At 37.5% G+C, this 19,385-nt stretch overlaps 2 protein-coding genes across 7 annotated transcripts; one reads left to right on the top strand and one right to left on the bottom strand.

Moving 5' to 3' along the window:
- The first annotated feature begins 676 nt into the window (after positions 1 to 676).
- Positions 677 to 2,061, top strand: LOC103720508 (auxin-induced protein 22D-like). Its single transcript, XM_008810231.4, has 4 exons — positions 677 to 1,087; positions 1,175 to 1,380; positions 1,490 to 1,589; positions 1,685 to 2,061. Exons 1-4 carry the CDS (start codon positions 876 to 878, stop codon positions 1,758 to 1,760), a joined length of 594 nt encoding a protein of 197 aa, XP_008808453.2. The 5' UTR covers positions 677 to 875; the 3' UTR covers positions 1,761 to 2,061.
- On the bottom strand, positions 1,833 to 11,840 carry LOC103720509 (pentatricopeptide repeat-containing protein At3g04750, mitochondrial). 6 transcript variants are annotated; one of them, XR_005512791.1, is made up of 5 exons: positions 8,815 to 11,839; positions 4,927 to 5,020; positions 4,699 to 4,830; positions 4,347 to 4,487; positions 1,833 to 3,456 (listed from the first exon to the last, which is right to left on the bottom strand). XR_005512791.1 is itself a non-coding variant. In XM_026809765.2 (2 exons), exon 1 carries the CDS (start codon positions 10,910 to 10,912, stop codon positions 8,816 to 8,818), a length of 2,097 nt encoding a protein of 698 aa, XP_026665566.2. In that variant the 5' UTR covers positions 10,913 to 11,840; the 3' UTR covers positions 3,548 to 4,487; position 8,815. The 6 variants fall into 6 exon arrangements, 2 of the variants coding, with proteins under 2 accessions (XP_026665566.2, XP_038984876.1); XR_005512790.1 differs by having other exon boundaries at positions 3,051 to 3,456; positions 4,045 to 4,487; XR_005512789.1 differs by lacking the exon at positions 1,833 to 3,456 and having other exon boundaries at positions 3,548 to 4,487; positions 8,815 to 11,555; positions 11,659 to 11,839.
- Between the last annotated feature and the right edge of the window lie 7,545 nt (positions 11,841 to 19,385).

Below are 19,385 nucleotides of genomic sequence, written 5' to 3'. Positions count from 1 at the left end.
GATATTCGAAAATAAATTAGATAGTTGTCTATCTATATCCATATCCATTTTTCTTTAACAGATATGAATATTAGTCGGATGCTCAAATTTTATTCATATTTGAATAGTTTTGAATATGAAACTAGATTCAAACAGATATTATCCGATCCACTTTTACCCTTGAGTTACTCTAACTTTGTTGACCACCCTAAATCGGCCCAATAATAAAGAAATCTTAAATAATATTTTTTATTATATAAGACTTGGACAAAATTGTAACCACTCTTATATCATTTCAGTAAAGGATTTTGAAATTCACATGAGAATATCGATGCAAGTAGCATTTAATAACTATCCATCATCATTAGGCAATCCTAAGGAAGAAACACACCATGTGCGACCTCGCAGCCGCTCAATAAATCCGTAAAGATGGGTTGCCTTGTCCAGTCACATGGCCCATGGGGTAGGGGCCCACCCACATGGACTGTCCCTTCTCTCCCCCTCATCCAATGGGCACAGCCTTGTGAATTGTCCTCCAAGGAATCTCTTCCCTCTAATCGAAACCCACGGCGGTAAACCGACGGCCGGCCTGCCTCGGATTGGTTCGGCATTCCTCTTAAAGTAACTCCCCCACCGGCCTAGCTGTCCCCTACCCCATTTCCATGCATTGAGAATTTGAGAGAGAGTGCCTTAAGATTGTCCCACCTCTCCATTATTCCTTCTCATCTATAGGACTATGAAACAACTATATAGCCCCTCTGTGAACTATTATCACCACTATAGCACATAGCCAATCTCCTTCCTTCTTGGCCAGCTTTCTACTCATAATTCATCAACCACTTTATTTAGATCCAAAAGCTGTTTTCCTAGGTAGTAGCACTTGAATTTGTAGGAAAATGGAAGGTGGAGGAAGCGATGGGAGTGATCTCGATAACCTTAAAGCGACCGAGCTAAAGCTTGGGCTGCCGGGGACCGGCGAGCAAGAGAAACTACCGTCGATACTCCCTAGGAGTAGCAAACGGGCAATCTTGGAGGCTAATGAGGGCCCATCAAAGAGAAATTCCTCGGAGATCAAATCAGTTGAGAGAGACCAAAAACCAGCAGCAAAGTATGTTATGCATTAAGACTAGATCAGATGTGAATATGAATCGAAGGATCATTTCATAGAAACTAAATTATGGGCTAAACATGACAGGGCACAAATAGTTGGGTGGCCACCAATCCAATCATATAGGAAAAATAGCTACCAAGCAATGAAGATGGAGGCAGAGCCCACTGGGATGTATGTGAAGGTGAGCATGGATGGAGTTCCTTATTTGAGGAAAATTGATCTCAAGGTCTACAAGGGGTACGAGGAGCTCAGAGAGGCCTTGGAGGATATGTTCAAATGCTTTTCCCTAGGTTAGTAAGATAATGGAAAAACAGTTCCCTTGAAAAAAAAAAAAAGTCCAAGATAAACATGAAAAAAAGATTATTTAATTCTTGTCGGTCTTTCCTTTTCCTTTTCCAGGTGAGATTTCAAGGATGAATGAAAGCAATGGGTATGAATATGCTATCACGTACGAAGATAAAGATGGGGATTGGATGTTGGTTGGAGATGTTCCATGGGAGTAAGTATAACCTCAAATGTTGTTTTAGAACTTTCAAAAGTATGTCTTTCAAGATTTTGTGGACTTATAGTAGTCTCCTCTCCATATGCTTGTAGGATGTTCATCTCCTCATGCAAGAGGATGAGAATAATGAAAGGAGATGAAGCAAGAGGCTTGGGTTCAACCCCATGACTTACTCCCACCTGCCATTAGATATTGCAGAGAGATGAAAACATGTCATGGACACGTCGGCTTCTATTTTTGTTTGGTTCTCCAGGTTCTTGGAAATTTATCAGATGGAAGGCTGGAGCTCTTAAGCAATTCGTCTCACCCCCAAAACCAAGTCTGCAAAAAGAAGAAAAAGAAAAAAAGAAAGTTTTGCTCTATGTTTTGTAATAAACCACTACTCCAAATCATAGGCACCATTTCTATTAATCAACTGTATAAAGGAAATTAAGGAATTTTGCTCTCTTCTTTTTGGTTTTGCTTTGGTTCAATCTCTCTCTTTCTCTCTTTCTTTTTTCTGTTTTGTCAAAAGAAAATGTCTGAATTTTTTATGAGCATGAATTTATATTATCAAAGAAAATGTAAGAGGAAGGCATCCTTGTAGTTTCCTATGTATTCAATAATGATTTCAACTGAATCATGTGGGTCATATAACTCTTGCAATACTAGTTTTCTTTATTTATTTTTTTTGATGGAGTGACCCAGGACTGGCTGCTCCTTGGGAATCAATCCCATATCCTAGTGTCCAATGAACATGAAACTGATTCCTTTTGATTGACAATAAAATGGAACATTTTTAAGGACTGACATAGAATAAGCAACAATGTCATCAGAGACTGCTATGTACAGAGGAGGTGAACTTCTTTATGTTGAAATGTCTTGCTGAGAAAGAATCACTGGATGTGGCAGGGAAGTTGCAGCAGGAGAGGATCTTGGAAGCCTCTCTCTCTCCCTTCTTCCAATCTGCTCATATTCTTGGTAAATGGAGTTTAAAAAAATTATCCTCCAACATGCATGTGATTGCACCAATAGGAGAGTGTATCCAATATGGAGTCAATCGATCTCATATCAAACTGTGGTTTAAATCTGTATGCATTGATTGTGTGGGCTAATGTTTTGGGAATGAAAAATCTGATGTTGATGTCACCAATCTCACTGAGTCTATCAGATTGATGGACTGGAATCAGCTGCATATATGGTCTGTCCTTGGTGATGGCTGTGTCATATGCCCCCAGTCCCATTCCGAGCTATACAGTACCAATGAACTTGGAATTACTGAAAATTTTCTTAAATAATTTAGAATGCTGCTCCCAAGTCATTGTTTTACTTCACTTCACTTCAATACTAAATACATTAATAACTTATGTTTCTGTTACGATGTTGTAAATATTTTATTCTCTATATGAATAAGGATTCTCCCACATATTACATAGAAAATTTATTTATACATAATGGTATGTTATCAGAGAAAAAAAATGAAAAATAATTCTATTATTCTTTGATGCGGCAAGTGTTCGATTTATTTTAGTATGGTAAGAGAGGTTTCTCTAATGACGGATGCATGGATGAGGCATTCATTTTTATTGATACATTTTGCGGGGGAACTTGGTTAAAATATTGGCTGAATTTATAAGAAAAATAACTAGTTGTATGTCAACCACGAATCTCAAAGTTCAACTTGTATCACAGGCAGATCTCTAGTGATAGCTGAGTTTCCAACTGCAGCAGACCTAAATCGTGCCCAAGGTAATTTAACTGACCAATGACTTAATTGGGAGCATGTCCTTCTTGTAGTACTTCTAATGCTTCCCAAGTCAACAACAATACAATGCCTAGGCTGATTGATGACTTCAGCATTGAGACCAAATAACAAGGATCATTTCTGTACATTAAGATTCTTGGAAAGTTAAAAAAAAATCATATAGGACGTTGATCATACATGGATAATCAATTGAATATGTACATCTACTTAATCATGCAAAAATAATCATTAAAATTGATAGTATCAAATAGCATCATTACATGGTTGCCCTTTAGTAGTCTTTGAATAAACTACAAATAACCTATGAATAAATCTTACAATTAATTACATGACATAATTCATGATATATTTGAGTTATTTAACAGTCATAACCTGTCTCAAACTGGATGAAAAGGGAAGAAGGCTGTCAGATTGACTACAACTCGCAGAAACCATGTTAAACTATGAAGGAATTCTATTCAACTAGCACCAAATAATAGTGGCAAGGCTTGATGTTAATTCTTGATCAATGGAAAAATTGTGAAAAGAACAATTTTTTATTAATCTTGAAAATATTGTTAGTAAAATCAGCATGGAACTCATTATTCTCTGATCAGCTAATATTATTTTCTTGAGGTATCCAATACCCAAAGAAATGTTTCGTATGAAGAAAGAAGCTACTAAATCAAAGTTTTGCTGCCTATGCTATGGTCCTCTGGCGACAAGTACCTCAACAAATTCCATGTTCTTTTGGCTGAAAATGACAAGCTGCACCATGTGTGACATCGACATCCCTCTTAGTCTCACCATTCTATGCATCATCATGATCATGGCAGCTACAGTGATTGAAGTAGCAGCTAAACAAACTTCCTACTTCAGCTACCTTCCTAACAAAACTTCATCAGCATAAGATGAACACAACAGAAGAAAGACATATCCCAGACATTAGGTGCAAAACTCCTTGAAACTGGTGATTCATTGATAGTTTCAAGAGGCTGTCTTATCATAACTCAAAATGTTCAATAGCATACCTGCCTTCTCCAGAGAAGTGCAGTGAACCTGAAGCCATGATGGCGTAAGCAACAATGAGTAATCCTTTGAATAAGTGTCCCTATCAGGGGAAATCTTTATCTTCTAACAGGTTCTTCAACAAAAGTATAGTTTTCCTGTGCTTGCAAAATTATCACTTTCTATGTAACTTCGTGTTGGCTCTCATGTGGCCATTTCCATTTGATTGTTAATCTCAGGGAAAGACAGTCATATAATGAAGTGTATTAGATTCATAAACCATAACCATCCTTTTTATACTACTTAAAAATTACCCGAAGAACAAGAATCCAACAATTATCGTAATCACGTGCAATACTGAAAAAATGGCCACACCTGATCACTTTTTATCAGCTAGCGTGCTGCAGTCCTGCATGTTCCTCCACTGGTAAAGTAGTCTATGATGACAGATCTCAGTCAACCATTCACACCAGTAGTTTGTATCACAAGGACCAGCAACGAAAAAAGTTGAAAGAAAATTGCAGATTCTAGATTGATATGATCAAGCCAATAATACCTTGGATGGATTGTGTCTGGATATCTAATTATAAACTACTTTCTTACATCAAGTTTGGGATGAAAGTGCATATCTTTGTTGATAGCTGATAGCAATTGCATTATTTTGCTATCAGTTTCCTTGTAAAAGAAACCAACAGAACTGCAAAAGCAAGAATCTTTTTAGTATGTGAATATTAATGAAAATTGGTTACTCAGTTGCAACTAATAAAGGTGTCAAGATTATACTTTAGGCTTCAAATCAGGAAGAGTAGAAAGCTCAATACCATCCAAAAACTGAAGTATATGAAATATTAAAATATTTTGTAGAAGTGTCAGTTTAGGTTTCAAATCAGCAAAACCAGAACATTAAATACCATCTTACCATATGGGTTTCTGAGTGCATAGCTATAATAATGAAGGGTCAAAGCATAAAATGAAGATGGATGGAATCATCGAAAAATTAATTGTAATAATGCTTTGTAAGGTGGTACCTAGGTAACATTTGGATTGTAGCACATTCTGATACTCATATATAAGATACAATATTTAGAACACCAAAATTTCAGGACCAGTAGTCTCCCTGATCCACCCTTCCTTTCCTCAACTCGTCTTATGGTGAATCAAACTCAAGATATGCTTCAACCATGTATTGCATGTATGGACCATCATACATATACTCCAGCAGGTCATCTGTGGCAGCATGCACTTTTTTATTCACCCCCGAGTGTTAAGATGTTTACTTTCATTAGAAACATAGAAATGTTAAAAGAGACGAAGCTCCTATTGCAAGGATGCTTCAAAGATCAAGTTTCTTGACATATCAAACACTTGGACACAAGATTCACCGTCTCAGTACCGAGCTCCATGTTGTAGCATGCTGGTATAGGGTCAGTATGCCCAATATGGAGGTCGCTTCGGTATACCGAGATTCAGTATGCCCCCCTTACTGAGTCTCAGTTCAGTACCAATAGGTACAATATGCCCGCTAAGAGGTGGTATGTACCAATATGCCAAACCATGCTTGGACACTTCATAGTTGTTTTAACACTTCAACTAAATCATGATGAAACTACTATGTGATATCGACATTTGGCACTATTTTTCCAGTTGTTTTCCCTAGAATTTTCCCACTAAATGCTAGGTAACTTTTGTTGACAACATAGGCCACAGTCATGGAAGATAATTAATGAATCCAGAGGAGAACTAAGCAAAGAGATTCTAAATGTCTAATTAGAAAGGCAAGGCAGATGGTAGGGAACAATATCAAGTTTCCTATTTCACTCACTTCTTATTCAAGGTATTATAGCCAATCTGCCCATAGTTCCATAAACTATTTGTGTCGAAGCTGCCTTTCTGAACCCTAGGATTACAACACCTACTGAAATGAAAAAAAAAAAGGAAAAAACTAGAACCTTGTAGAGCCATCAAATCCTTTTTTGTAACAATTAATCACCTTCATTCAGATCTGACCAACTGCATGTCATAGGACAGCGGTCATTCTGTGAAATATTAATAGGGATAAGAAGAAAATATAATATTAATAAAGATTACAAGATAATATCAGATTCCTATCATCAAGACGTACTAGATAACATAAATCTACCATGAAGAAATGGATGTTCACTTCAAAGCTAAGGAGATTCAACGAATCACATGGAGGGCATGCTTGAAAAAGCATTACAGTCCCTGCAATAAAAGTTCTTTTTTTTTTTGAGTGAAGTGCAATAAGAATCCATATGATGCACAAAAAAATGTGTCAAAAAGCTAACAGTAACGAGAAAAAGAACCCAACTACCAACTAATAAATGTCCAAAAATTTAATGTGACTTCACAAAAGAAATTAAAGTAAAACCAAAACACAATTACCAGAAATAATAATTCCCACTCAATTTAGAATTTTCTAGGAGTGACATTTGGGACATGAGCTGTACGTATTTTCCCTTGGAACTACAAAATGTGTTGGATGATAGGATAAAAGGGTAGATAAACTAATTAAATATACTCCCTTCTGTTCTAGAAAATGCCCCTTTGGTTTCATGATAGAAAACAAACTCAGAGCATCTAAATATAAAGAGAATTCATTTTGCATTCTCCATGGATAAATAGCCATAAAAACTTTAGTTTATTTGAATCCACTAGCAGAAACCAATTGACAAAACTGAAGTCTAGCATCTCAGTGGCTTTCCTAAAGTTCTGCAACAGCTTCTCATCTATTTTCATATGATTCTTATTAGATTTATCATAACATTTCCTGTTTCCTGCTATAGGATCCTTTCAGACAAACATCCCAAATTTCACATACTAATTGCATTTGTTTCCCACAGGCCCACAGTGGCAACTATGAATAAACTACATCAAAAAGGTTGCAAGGGGCAATGAAAATAACCAAGTATCCATTTTCCATTCACTTCAAGAATCAGGGATAATTTTTAAATTTCTCAGTGCATTAAATGTCATCATTATCCAGCATTTTTTCCTAGCTTGTTGTTGTATTTGATCTACTCCTAATTACAAATTCAGCCCCTTGCTTTCAAATCTATTGAAATAAAAGAGGGATTCAGTTATTTTGGTTATATAGGCCCAATACACCCTGCCATATACATAAATATATCCGTATATGAATATGCATGTGTGCATACAATGTTTTAAAAGAATGTAGGCAGCAGAGCGGCACACATTGAGGCAGGTGTCCACACATCAAGACAGCCCAAAATCAATAAAAAGCAAATTATCCTCCAAAAAAAAAGAAATATGACCTACTAAATAAGATGTAATAAGTCAAATGGAATTAAAAGCTTGGAAGCATTCCATGTTAATTCACATATTAATCCCATCTTCCATATATAAAATATGATGCAAAACATTAAGCTGGTATCTAGGCAGCCAAGGTGGCAATTTTCAAAAAAATGCTGGTGACCATCTGAGACTGAGTTACATCGATTGTTATCCAACAGAAAAATCAGGTTGCATTAAAAAGGAACCCTAACAATTCAGGTTGAAGTGCTAACTAAGTGATATATGTCATTAAAACTATCCTAGATTATAAAAAAATAAAAATATCTTATACTCAAAATACTTGACCCAAGCTTCAGCCTCCAACAATTAAGACAACCAAAAGAGCTCAACAGTGTCAATCATTTCTTACCTCAAAAAAAAAAATCTCTACCATGTCAGCTTAAAAAACGATAAAATACGTTATTAACTGTACTATATCCCACCCTCACCCTGATCTTGGCTGGGCTTCCTCCTTCCCTAGTTCTGAGAGAGAGAGAGAGAGAGTTTGGCATAGATTCCACCAGTTACATCTTGAAAGAGAGAGAGAGAGAGAGAGAGAGAGAGAGAGAGTTTGGCATAGATTCCACCAGTTACATCTTGAAAGCATTATGGAGTGTGGTGACGCTATGAGGCAAGTTAGAATGATAATCAGTTGCTGGAAACAGTGCAAAATCTAATAATATCAGGGAAGCAGATGATAAAAAGGATAATTTATTGATGTACTAAGTTTCTTGGGCAATACATGAGTGATAAACTACGCCCATCACCTATGGTAATCTAGGCTATTTGTTAACCATGATATATAGATAGAATTTGCCTTGATCTCACATACTGCAACCCATTTTGGTGGTCCGGAAATGTTGACTAGCCTCCAAACTCATAAATAAAACTTATAAAACAAAACTTTCCCTAAAATGAATGTAGTTGATCTAGAAATGTTTAAAACAATGTACAGCATCTTGCTGGCCCAAATTTAAAATATAATGAGACAGTACACCAAGATTGTAAACCACAGCAAAAAGAATGGCCAGTTGCAGATTATGTAAATAACACTTGCAGTTCAACATGCTAGCTAGCTAATATAATCTCACAAAACTGATGCACAGTAGAAAACTAGAAATCATATTAGAAAGATATTCATATCAACAAGAATAATAAATAAATGTAGAAAAAAAATACCTCATTCCATGTCTAGGCCTTGCATCTGTTGCAGACACTGAAATGAAACTTCTGCACCTGCCATTAATACTCTATTCAGATCACATAACATGCAATAAATCTCAGCCCACCTCGGATGTCTTTTATCTGAAGAAATAAATTCATTAAGAACCCCATCAATAATCACTCTACTGTATCCCGCTATCTTTTTCACCCCTCTGCTATCCATAGCCTTTCTGATCTTGTCAGAATATTTCCACTTCCCACAAGCAGCATATGTGTTAGATAACAAAATATAGCCACCTTCTTCCTCGGGCTCCACCTCTAACAGCTTCCCAGAAACAGCCTCTGCAATTTCCATATTTTGATGGACCTTACTAGCACTTAAAATAGCTCCCCAAATAGACCGTGTAGGTTTCATTGGCATCCCCTTAATCACATTGATCGCCTCAGTCAGCTTCCCTGATCGTGCAAGAAGATCAACCAGACACCCATAGTGCTCTACTCCTGGCTCAATATTGTAGCTTTGTTTCATACTCTCAAAAATTTTATACCCCTGGTCCACCAAACCAGCATGACTACAAGCAGTAAGAACAGCAACTAAGGTCACAGCATTTGGCATTACACCTTCTTCCAGCATTTTCCAGAACAATTCTAAAGCTTTGATTCCATGACCATGGAGTGCAAGACCTGTGATCATAGTTGTCCATATTGTAACATCTCTTTCATAGACCATTTCAAAAACAATATAAGATCTTTCAATAATTCCACATTTGCAATACATATCTATCAATGCTGATCCCAGGAAAGCATCCAGAGTTCCATGTGCCTTTACAATCCAACCATGTACGCATTTCCCATTATGCAGAACTCCCATCTCTGCAGCAGCAGAAATCAAAGCAATGGCAGTCATCTTATCAGGTCTAATTTTACATGCAAACATTTCCCTACATAGTTTCATCGCTGTTCTGAAATCCCCCATACGAGCATACCCAGCAAGAATAGAATTCCATGAAATCAGGTTCCTGAAAGGTGTTTCACAAAAAAGCCTGTAGGCAATATTTAATTCACCAGCATTGGCAAATCCTCCAATAATTATGTTCCATGAAGTGTCATCCCTCTCATCAATTCCATCAAACACCTTCATAGCAGTCTTCATCTCCCCACATTTTGCATACATATCTAAAAGAGCATTGTTCAAGATTAAGCCCCAGCCACCAAAAGGCATCCTCCGTACGATCAACCCATGTACAGACTTCCCCAAATGTGCATCTCTCAGCTGGCCACAGGACAAAAGAAGACCCACAATGGTATACTGATCAGGTTCAATACCTGAAACAGTCATGTCATGGAGCAATTTGAGTGCTTCCATGCTATATCCGTTTCTGGCATACCCAGCTATCATGATATTCAATGAAACAATATCTCGGTTGAGCATACAGTGAAACACCTGTTGAGCAAGAGCCACTTCTCCAGTCTCCAAATACATCTTCATAAGAGAGTTTTGTAGATACACATGTGAACTGAAGCCATTTATGATGACATGACCATGAGTCTGCTTTCGCTCTGAAATATTTCTGGATGACTTAAGGAGGGAGAGAAGGGAGTGCTCGTCAGGAAAAATACATGATGAAAGCATAGATTTATAGAGGTTGAGAGATTGGCTCGATGAGAAAGATAGAGCTGATATCATAATGTTGTAAATGTAGAGATTCGGATGGGGAGTGAAGTGCTTAAAGAGGAGAACAGCCTCATTCAGATGCCAAGGGTGAGAAACTGCAGAGAAGTATAGGAGCCTACTCATGGGAAAAGTCTGGGTAACAAGGTGGAGCCTCATCATTTGTGCCAATATTTGTTTGAAGTGATCACTATTTCTGCATTTCTCAAGAAGAATAAGTGTTGGGTGTTCAAGGCGTAGGGAAACAGTAGGATCCCAACTCCTACTGATTTTTGCAGCAGAAGAGCAGAGACGGAAGCCATAATGAGTATGGCAAACCAAGAAGAGAGGTATTTTGGTTCTCCTTAATGATGTCATAGAAAAACAGCCAAGGACTACCAATAGCAATGGACAGTCAGATGAAAAACTTTTACTCAGGGAATGAAAAGAGGAAAAATGCATGAGATGACAAAGATGGGAAAGAGAATAAGCTAAGGTAATAGAGATGGAGGACTTTCAGAATGTTAAAAGAGAGAAGAAGAAAGACCACATATCAGTAAACAGAAAAATAATTTATACATTTTAGCATTGCATATGAAAATGGGGCTGCATGATTGGTTGTAGTCATTCAGAACCACACTTCCGGGACACCTTTCTTGTATGGACAAGGAAAATGGTGCTCTTAGCAATCAATAGAACATTATGATTCAGAAAAGAACCTCCTGTTTCATGAGACCCATATTAAAGTACAAATTCTGTTATTTAGGTATGTCCAAATTAAGTGTAAGTTTTTTTGCCAAGGACGTTGAAACTCAAAGATACTGTTGGAAGAATGTGTTTTATTTACAATTGTCTGTAGATATACAGACATGAAATGAATGTAAAGCCAGTTATCATGAAATATTATCACAAAAAAGGTTACACCCAAGAATCTCATGAAGGTGCAAGTCACCTCCAAGGATGTTACAGCACTCACCACCAGGAACATGCTGCCATGATCACTGAAAAGAATTCGTGTATGGCATAGTAATCCAGCAATTAGCATCTAAAGCTCTCCTCAATTCAAATTGAGGCGAAGGGTAGCATATCGTTAACAATCCAGGAGCTATACACACCCCCCGGAAAAAAAAAAAAAAGCAAATTTTTGAGATCTAGGCAACCGAAAACAAGCATCGTGGTGGGAAAGGTAGGGGTTGTCAGACACTAACCGCTACTCGGGCTGTTGATGCGGACCAGCCACCATCAAATCCCGATTAGATGCGAGGTTTTGCTCTGCGTGCAGCGAGCAAAGAGAGGTGAGGGTGAGGGGCTGAGGGCAGAAGCAAAGCCTGCAAAGCCCCCCCGTCTGCCCGGATTTTATCGACTTTTAGGTCGGGGCTGGTGGTGCCAACGACATCGGATCGGATTGGGTGAGGTAGAGGTCGGATCGAATCCGGATCCAATCTATCAATCCAAATATAATTTATTTATTAAATAAATCAAAATTTTAAATCTAAATTCGATTTATTACTTAAACTCATCCCAGCTAATTCATTTATTAAACAAATCAGGTTAGACTAAACGGATTATATAGATTTTTAATGAATTAAATAGATTTATAAAGGTAGGTCGGATTAAATAAAACATATTAAAGAAGTTTTAAATTGATTAAAGATGTTTAAAATAGGTTAAATAGATCAGGTTATGACCCGACATAATTATTAAGCGAGTCAAAACAAGTTAAACGGATCAAAGATTTAAACATCAACCCAACCAATTTAATAAATAGGTCTACATGAGTTGACCCATCTATGTCAAACCCAAATCTATCTATGTCAAACCCAAACCTGCTTAAAACGGCTCGTCCATGGGTAGAGTTGACAGATCAAATAATAAATTGCCACTCCCAATCCGGGCTAGTTCACAAAATCAAACCAGAGTCTAATCTGATTTATATAATTTAATATATATATATATATATATAATCATAATAATATATAAATCTAGCTTAATTTCTTAATTTTTCAATTTCTGTGACATTCCTGTATAATTATGTACCTCTTAATTATATCTCTGTTAAATATTAGGTTTTTATTTGTTAAACCTTCCTAACATTGATGGAAAACAATTTACAGTGCAAGACTATGAGAAAAAGGCCAAAGAAGGAACATTTATTAAATTAAGATTTCATCATTCCCATGATTTTATAGATAATAAGAGTTCCAAATCTAAAATCTAAATTTTAATTATTTTATTGCTTATAGAAATAGCAAAATTCAATCTTGTTTACTTTAAAATTCTAATATACAAATAAATTAAATTGCTTTATAAGAAAGGTTTATTAGTATCTAATCCACATTACTTTTTCAAATTTATTTTATATAAAATATGTAGTAGTAGTCATATGCAATCGCACATTCATTCTAACTAGTATATACCCATATATACTGACAAAAATATACGTATGTATGTATGTACATAATATATGGTAGGATTCCACCTTTCTTTTCCAAAAAAAAAAAGAAAAGAAAAATTCACCATATTCTATAAAGGGAGCACAACTCCTTTCCCTCTACTACTGTGACTCTTCTATTTCCGTCCTGTGGCTTCTTGTAATCATCTAAATGGCAGAAGCAAATTGTAATATCTCGTATTTGGGGGTGGTTCTATATACACCCCCCCTATTGCTCAGGACACCCCCCAAAAATTAAAAAAAAATTAAATACTCTCTACACCCCCCCATTTGCTAAGGACACCCCTAAAAAATTAAAAATTCCTAAATTACCCCCCACCCTTCCCACCCCCTCACCTAAATTGCTCTCTACACCCCCCAAACCCCCCCCCCCCACCCCGCTCTTCCCCTCCAAAACACCCGCCGGCTTCTCCCTTCCGCCCAAAAAACCTCGCCTCAAGCACCTCCCCGGCCATCTCCCGAGCAACGAGCACCTCGCCGGCGGAGGAGGAGGGGGGAGGCGGAGGAGGAGGACGGGGAGGCGGGGGGAGGCGGAGGGGGAGGTGGGGGATGGGGAGGAGGAGGAAGGAGGACGGGGAGGTGGGGGAAGAGGAGTGAGAGGAGGTGGCGGAGGAGGAGGGGGGAGGCGGAGGAGGAGGACGGGGAGGTGGAGGGGAGGTGGAGGGGGAGGACGGGAAGGTGGAGGGGAGGAGGGGGGGAGGTGGGGGATGGGGAGGAGGAGGAAGGAGGACGGGGAGGTGGGGGATGGGGAGGAGGAGGAAGCGGGCGCAGGGGGGAGGGGGGGAGGAAGACGAGGCGGAGGGGTGATGGGGGAGGCGGAGGAGGAGGAGGAGGAGGCGGAGGAGGAGGACGGGGAGGTGGGGGATGGGGAGGAGGAGGAGGAGGGGGAGGGGTGATGGGGGAGGCGGGGAATCAGGAGGGGTAGGAGGGGGGAGGCGGAGGAGGAGGACGGGGAGGTGGGGGATGGGGAGGAGGAGGAAGCGGGCGCAGGGGGGAGGGGGGGAGGAAGAGGAGGAGGAGGGGTGATGGGGGAGGCGGAGGAGGAGGAGGAGGCGGCAGTGAGGAGGAGGGGGAGGGGAGGTGGCGGCAGTGAGGCGGAGGAGGAGGAGGAGGAGGCGGCAGTGAGGAGGAAGGGGGGGTGTACTGAGAAAATTTCAAGGGCAATATGGTAATTACACTAAAGGTTAGTTTGGGTATTTTTTTTTTGGTTTTTGGGGGGTGTCCTTAGCAATAGGGGGGGTGTATATAGAACCACCCCGTATTTGGGCCTAGTCCACCTGGCTCAAAGACCCAAAAGATAGGGAAGAAGAAAAAAAATTCGTATGTGCCATGCATGCGCAAGGAGGGAATAGGACTCTCAATAAAAGTCTTCTTTCTCTTGAGTTCGTTCGACAAAAATCCAACTCTAGGATAGATTCCCGTTGCAACTGAGCTCTATTTAGAGCTCCTCCCATCCTTTTGTCTACCCTACCGAAGATCTAGCCTCGATCAAAGCACACCGCCAGAAGATTTCCTCAAATTTCTCTTCAAATACTAATTATCGTTTATACTGTCGCTGTAGCCAAATGCCGTCAGAAACCAGGTGAGGACCCGGCCTCTCGATCTACCCTTCTTCCCCTTCTCCCGAACTCCTTGGAGCCTCGATTCCGGCTGATAATCATCGGAACTTAGTGAAAAAGAGGATGCTCTAGTTTCGTTGTTCTAGTGGACCAACTATGTTTTCTTCTTGCTTTTGGCATGTTTTGCCATCGATGCCTGTCACCGGGGATCCCTTCGATTCCCTACAATGGCTTATGGCCTTGGCCGGAGTTCCGGCCATCTGGATGCCTCGGTTTTATGATTTAAGGGGTTGAAACGCCTATTTTTGATCGGTTGTAGCACCGTCAACCGCTTATTACCGCCGACCATAGGTCAACCGCTTATTGCCGCCGACTGTAGGTCCCCTAACCCTTAGGCAGCACCCGCAACCAATCTCTCTCTTCCTCTTCCTTCAATAGAGAGAGAAGTTTGTTCTTTCTTTTTTTTCTCTCTTTCCATTCTTTCTCTTGTTTCTCTCTCTACTTGGACTTTCTCTCTTTACTCTCTCTCTAGGGTTGTTAGATCCGGTACAAACTTCTCTCGATGATTTTGGATCAACCCTAGTGAAGGAGGTCTTGATCCATGGCCATCGGGCCGCAATGCCCTCCCCCACCTTGGGCCTTCTAGGATATTATTAGATTTGGTCATCCTCAGTTTCTGTTGAACAACCTATACCCTAGTCTAAACATGATTAGATGATTTTCGACTTGATTAGATCGACTAATGTATCAGGCACTTTCGCTTGGTTAGCACTACAAGGATGTTGGAATTTAGAATTTTTATTTTTAGAATAATTATGATGAAATTTTAATGAAAATATATTTTTTGAATATTAGGCTTTAAGAGAGATTTTTGGAATTGATTGGTTTTGTTAATTGGATTACGCTCGCAAGGTAAATAATGTAACTCTTTTTTTAGATTTATCTGCAAATTATAAATATTTTCTAAATCAAATTATTCTTAATTTACAAACTTGATGCATTGTGTTTTATTTTTATATATGCCTTTTTCTGGAATATTGTATGATTCTTAATCAAACGTATTAGTTTCGATATGGATTATACTCGATTGATTTTGATATTATATGTTTTATGTATCTTACGATTTAGAACACTTAACATGCTTTTGAGGAAAAAAGTTTTGATTCAAAATGGGTTTGGACTCGTAGCTAGATTATATTTTTATATCCTACTAGGGTTGTACGTTGGCATTTCGATGCCTTGCTAGTAAGATTGTATATTGACACTTTGATATCCTACCAATGGGGATTGTACAATAGCACTTCAATGCCCTACCAACGAGGGTTGTAGTTAGCACTTTGATACCCTGCCAGTGGAGGTTATACACTGATAATTGATACCCTACCATTGAGGGTTATACGGTAGTACTTTGATGTGGTCATAGTTCATAGCTGTTGAGACTTGAGATAAACTTAATATTTTGTAAATTTAATTTATGAACGAAATTTGAACTTTGAAATGACTAGATAGTGCTGAGATTTAGTTTAGATTTGGTTTTGAATTGATATACTTTGCATGTTTAATTTTGATATATTAATATTTTGTTATTTGATTATCTAGCTAAAGTGTTCATTACCTATTTGGTTGTATAGCTCATTATACGATTTCTTACTATTTTTATAGAATTAAAGAACTAGCTTGAATTGAAAATTTATCATGGGAGAGTGACTAGAGACAAAATTTTAACATTTTTGTTTAGATTAAGTTTTTGTTAGAGTTGAAATAAGACTTTAGAATATTATTTAGTTTTGTGAGATATTTAATTTTGATTTAGTTATTTAAATTAAAGTTTGAATATTAATTATTTAAAATTATTTCTTTTTTTGATTATGATATCATGTTGAGATGCTTTGTATACCTGTGAAAAGAGTTTTCTATAAGTGTACACTAGTTGCTACGACCTCTGGCTTGCGATTTTGGATTAGAGACGTGACACAAATATCTGGTTATATACAAAGACAACTTTACCTTGCTTTAAAAATGACTTGGTATATTTTGAAAATGCAAATGTTAAGACACACTGCACACTGAAGCTCAACTCTAAAGTGAAGCTTGACATGCCCTGTCCCATTGTTTTAAAAATGGTATATTATAATTTATTTCCAAGGTAAAAAAGTCTTGGCTTTCTTGATCCATTGACCCATGACATCAAAAATAGAAAATAAATATCAATAATAGAAAAATATTTAAAATTCTAGAAAAAGATACGAAAATTGGAAAGTTTACAGTAATAATTCAATCATCTAAAATTTAGAAAGAAATTTGTCAGAAAATTTTTATATAATTTAAGAAAATATGTGAAACTTATAAATAGTAAAATTTAAAAATATCCAAATATTAAATGAATGCATTTTTTCATTTTCTAGGAAAGAGAAAGTATAGAATTTTTTTAATGAATGAATAGATATTATTAAAATTGTTTCATCTAATGACACACATTTCATAAGTATAATAAAACATAACAATGAAATAAGATCGTATATTATGTCACCGATTAAGATATTGTTAATTTTGCAATAGTTCATGAGTTTCAGCCAAAACTCTAGGTATATCATTTTTTCCAGTCCTTAAGTGACCTGATCTGCTGGTGCTCATGGTGATAGGTCGAGCAAGTTGACCCAGTCGATCCATTGGGTTACCAAGTACTACCTGCAACTTACCAACTCCAGTTCCTTACCTTTGTCCTCCTAGGCAGTAAGAATGAGTCACCCTTTCCATTGCCCCATCTCCGATTAAGAAATGAAGAATAATTCCCATACCCTTTAATGCAAATCTGTTGCCCACCATGACAACCCAAGAGGGGTGGAGGCGGTAGAGGGAGAATGCAGATATAAAGATGTTGTGAGTGATAAACGATCATGCAAATATAAAGTAAATAATACTATCAACAACAAGACACAAATTTATAGTGGTTCGATATCAAACCTAGCATCTACATCTACTCCCCAATAGACTATTCTTGGAATTCCACTATAATCATTCTCAAAGATTGCAGTTTAATTGTTTTAGATAGGCTCACAATCAACCAAGTTGATTTTCATAGTTAATCAATCAAAACCTTCTCAATTAAGCCCCTAGGCTTGAAAACAATCCAATTCAAGATTTGGATGAGATGAACATTTCCCTAAGTTTCAGCTCTTAAAACTTGTTACAACAGAAAATAGGATTTTTCAATAAAAAGAAACTAAAGCCCCTTAATAACCTGATTGAGACTTGATAGAGTTTTTGAAGGAGTGGTTAGCCTTGAGTAAGCTCTGAAGCTCTACTCTAAATGTTCTTGAATATAGAAGATATGAGCTTTGAGCCTCACACTTAATGCACTCTTTTTGTTTTCACTCCTCATTAATTCATTTTTTTTCTTCTCTTTTCATCTACTTTCTTTCTTATGTGTTCCCATGCATTTATATTCTCAAAAATCAGTTATAAGATGTTTCTAGCTGTTGGATAGGTTAAAAAAGCTGTTGGGAGTGAAAATTACTGGATTGATTTTGCCAAAAAACTAGCCATTTTTGTTGGACGGGTCAACTTGACTTCTTTAGGGATCGATTCATAATTTTCAGAGATTGACTTGAAAAAGCTGTTGTTTTTATTGCGCTCTGTCTTTTGCTCGTGGTCATAGTAAGATTGACTCAACTAGCCACTAAGGTCGACTGGTTACCATCGAAGATCGACTCGCGAAAGAACTATTTTTGATTGCATTCTGTTTTTTGCTTGCGGCCATTCTTGGGTTAACTCGACTTGTTTGGGGTCAACTCGAGCTTGACAGAAGTCGACTCATAGTTCTTTAGAGTCAACTCATCCCCTTCAAAAACTCCTAGAATTTTTTAAAAACTTCTCGACCTTTGACAATTATTCTTCTAGGCTTTTCTAACCTTTCAACCTCATTTAGCTTCTTATAAAATAAATTTAATTTTTTCAAGAATACAAAATTATTAGTATTATTCTCAAACATTTTATACCCATCAAAATCAATCTATTGGGTCAACAAAATCCAATTTGAGGGGTGGCTGATACAAGGAAGTGTAACTCTACTTTCCATCTTTATCTTTCTCAATGACAAGGTCTTGGCAACCATCTAATTAAATTTTTGCCATAAGGTTGTGTCACACCCTATACCTGAAAGCAGGATTTAGCTCATGAAAGCAACTAAAACTCCATGTGAAGATTCGATGAAATGCGATGATATTGGCGTATAAAAATTTAAAGTTCTCTAACAAAAAAAAGAAATATTGTAAGCAAACCAAAATATATAACTTATAGAAATAATACAGATGTTTCACATAATATTTCATGTCTTCAGAAGGGTCCAATTAGACTTTCAAAACCAGTCATATTTCATTCATACTCAGCTGATTCTCCTCGCCCCTAGCTGTAGGCATAAGCAGGGTGGTCTTTTTTATTCCACAGGTTATCACAATATTTGCTGGATGATTTTAGTCAGTGAACATGATGAGTTAGAAGGAAAAATATCAATCGGGCACGGGAAGCAATACTAATTTACATGAAATATTACTTAAACATATGCTAAATATTTAACTTCCTTCGAAATAGAAAATTGTTTTTTAATTTTACTACAAATTGCAAATTATTGGTATTGTGCCAAAATTTCAACTTCAAATGCCAAGGAACTTAAATCTGAAGATCTTATAAATTCTATTATTACACAATCATTGCAAAAACCTAGAAGTCCAGTATAAGTCTCATACATTATCTCCAAAATATACTACTCGTCCCAGTACTACTTAGCACAAGGGTTCATGTTTCACCCTTGCAAAAATACATACATATTATCCAAGTTTACAACATAACAGATTTTAGAGTACACAAAATGCGATCTGTCACCTGGAGCATCAAAAAGCCAATGAATTTGACAAAGGGCACAAAC

This window comes from Phoenix dactylifera, chromosome 8 (genome assembly GCF_009389715.1).
Source record: "Phoenix dactylifera cultivar Barhee BC4 chromosome 8, palm_55x_up_171113_PBpolish2nd_filt_p, whole genome shotgun sequence".
Classification (NCBI taxonomy): Eukaryota; Viridiplantae; Streptophyta; class Magnoliopsida; order Arecales; family Arecaceae; genus Phoenix; species Phoenix dactylifera.
This window is presented reverse-complemented; position numbering and strand designations above follow the sequence as displayed.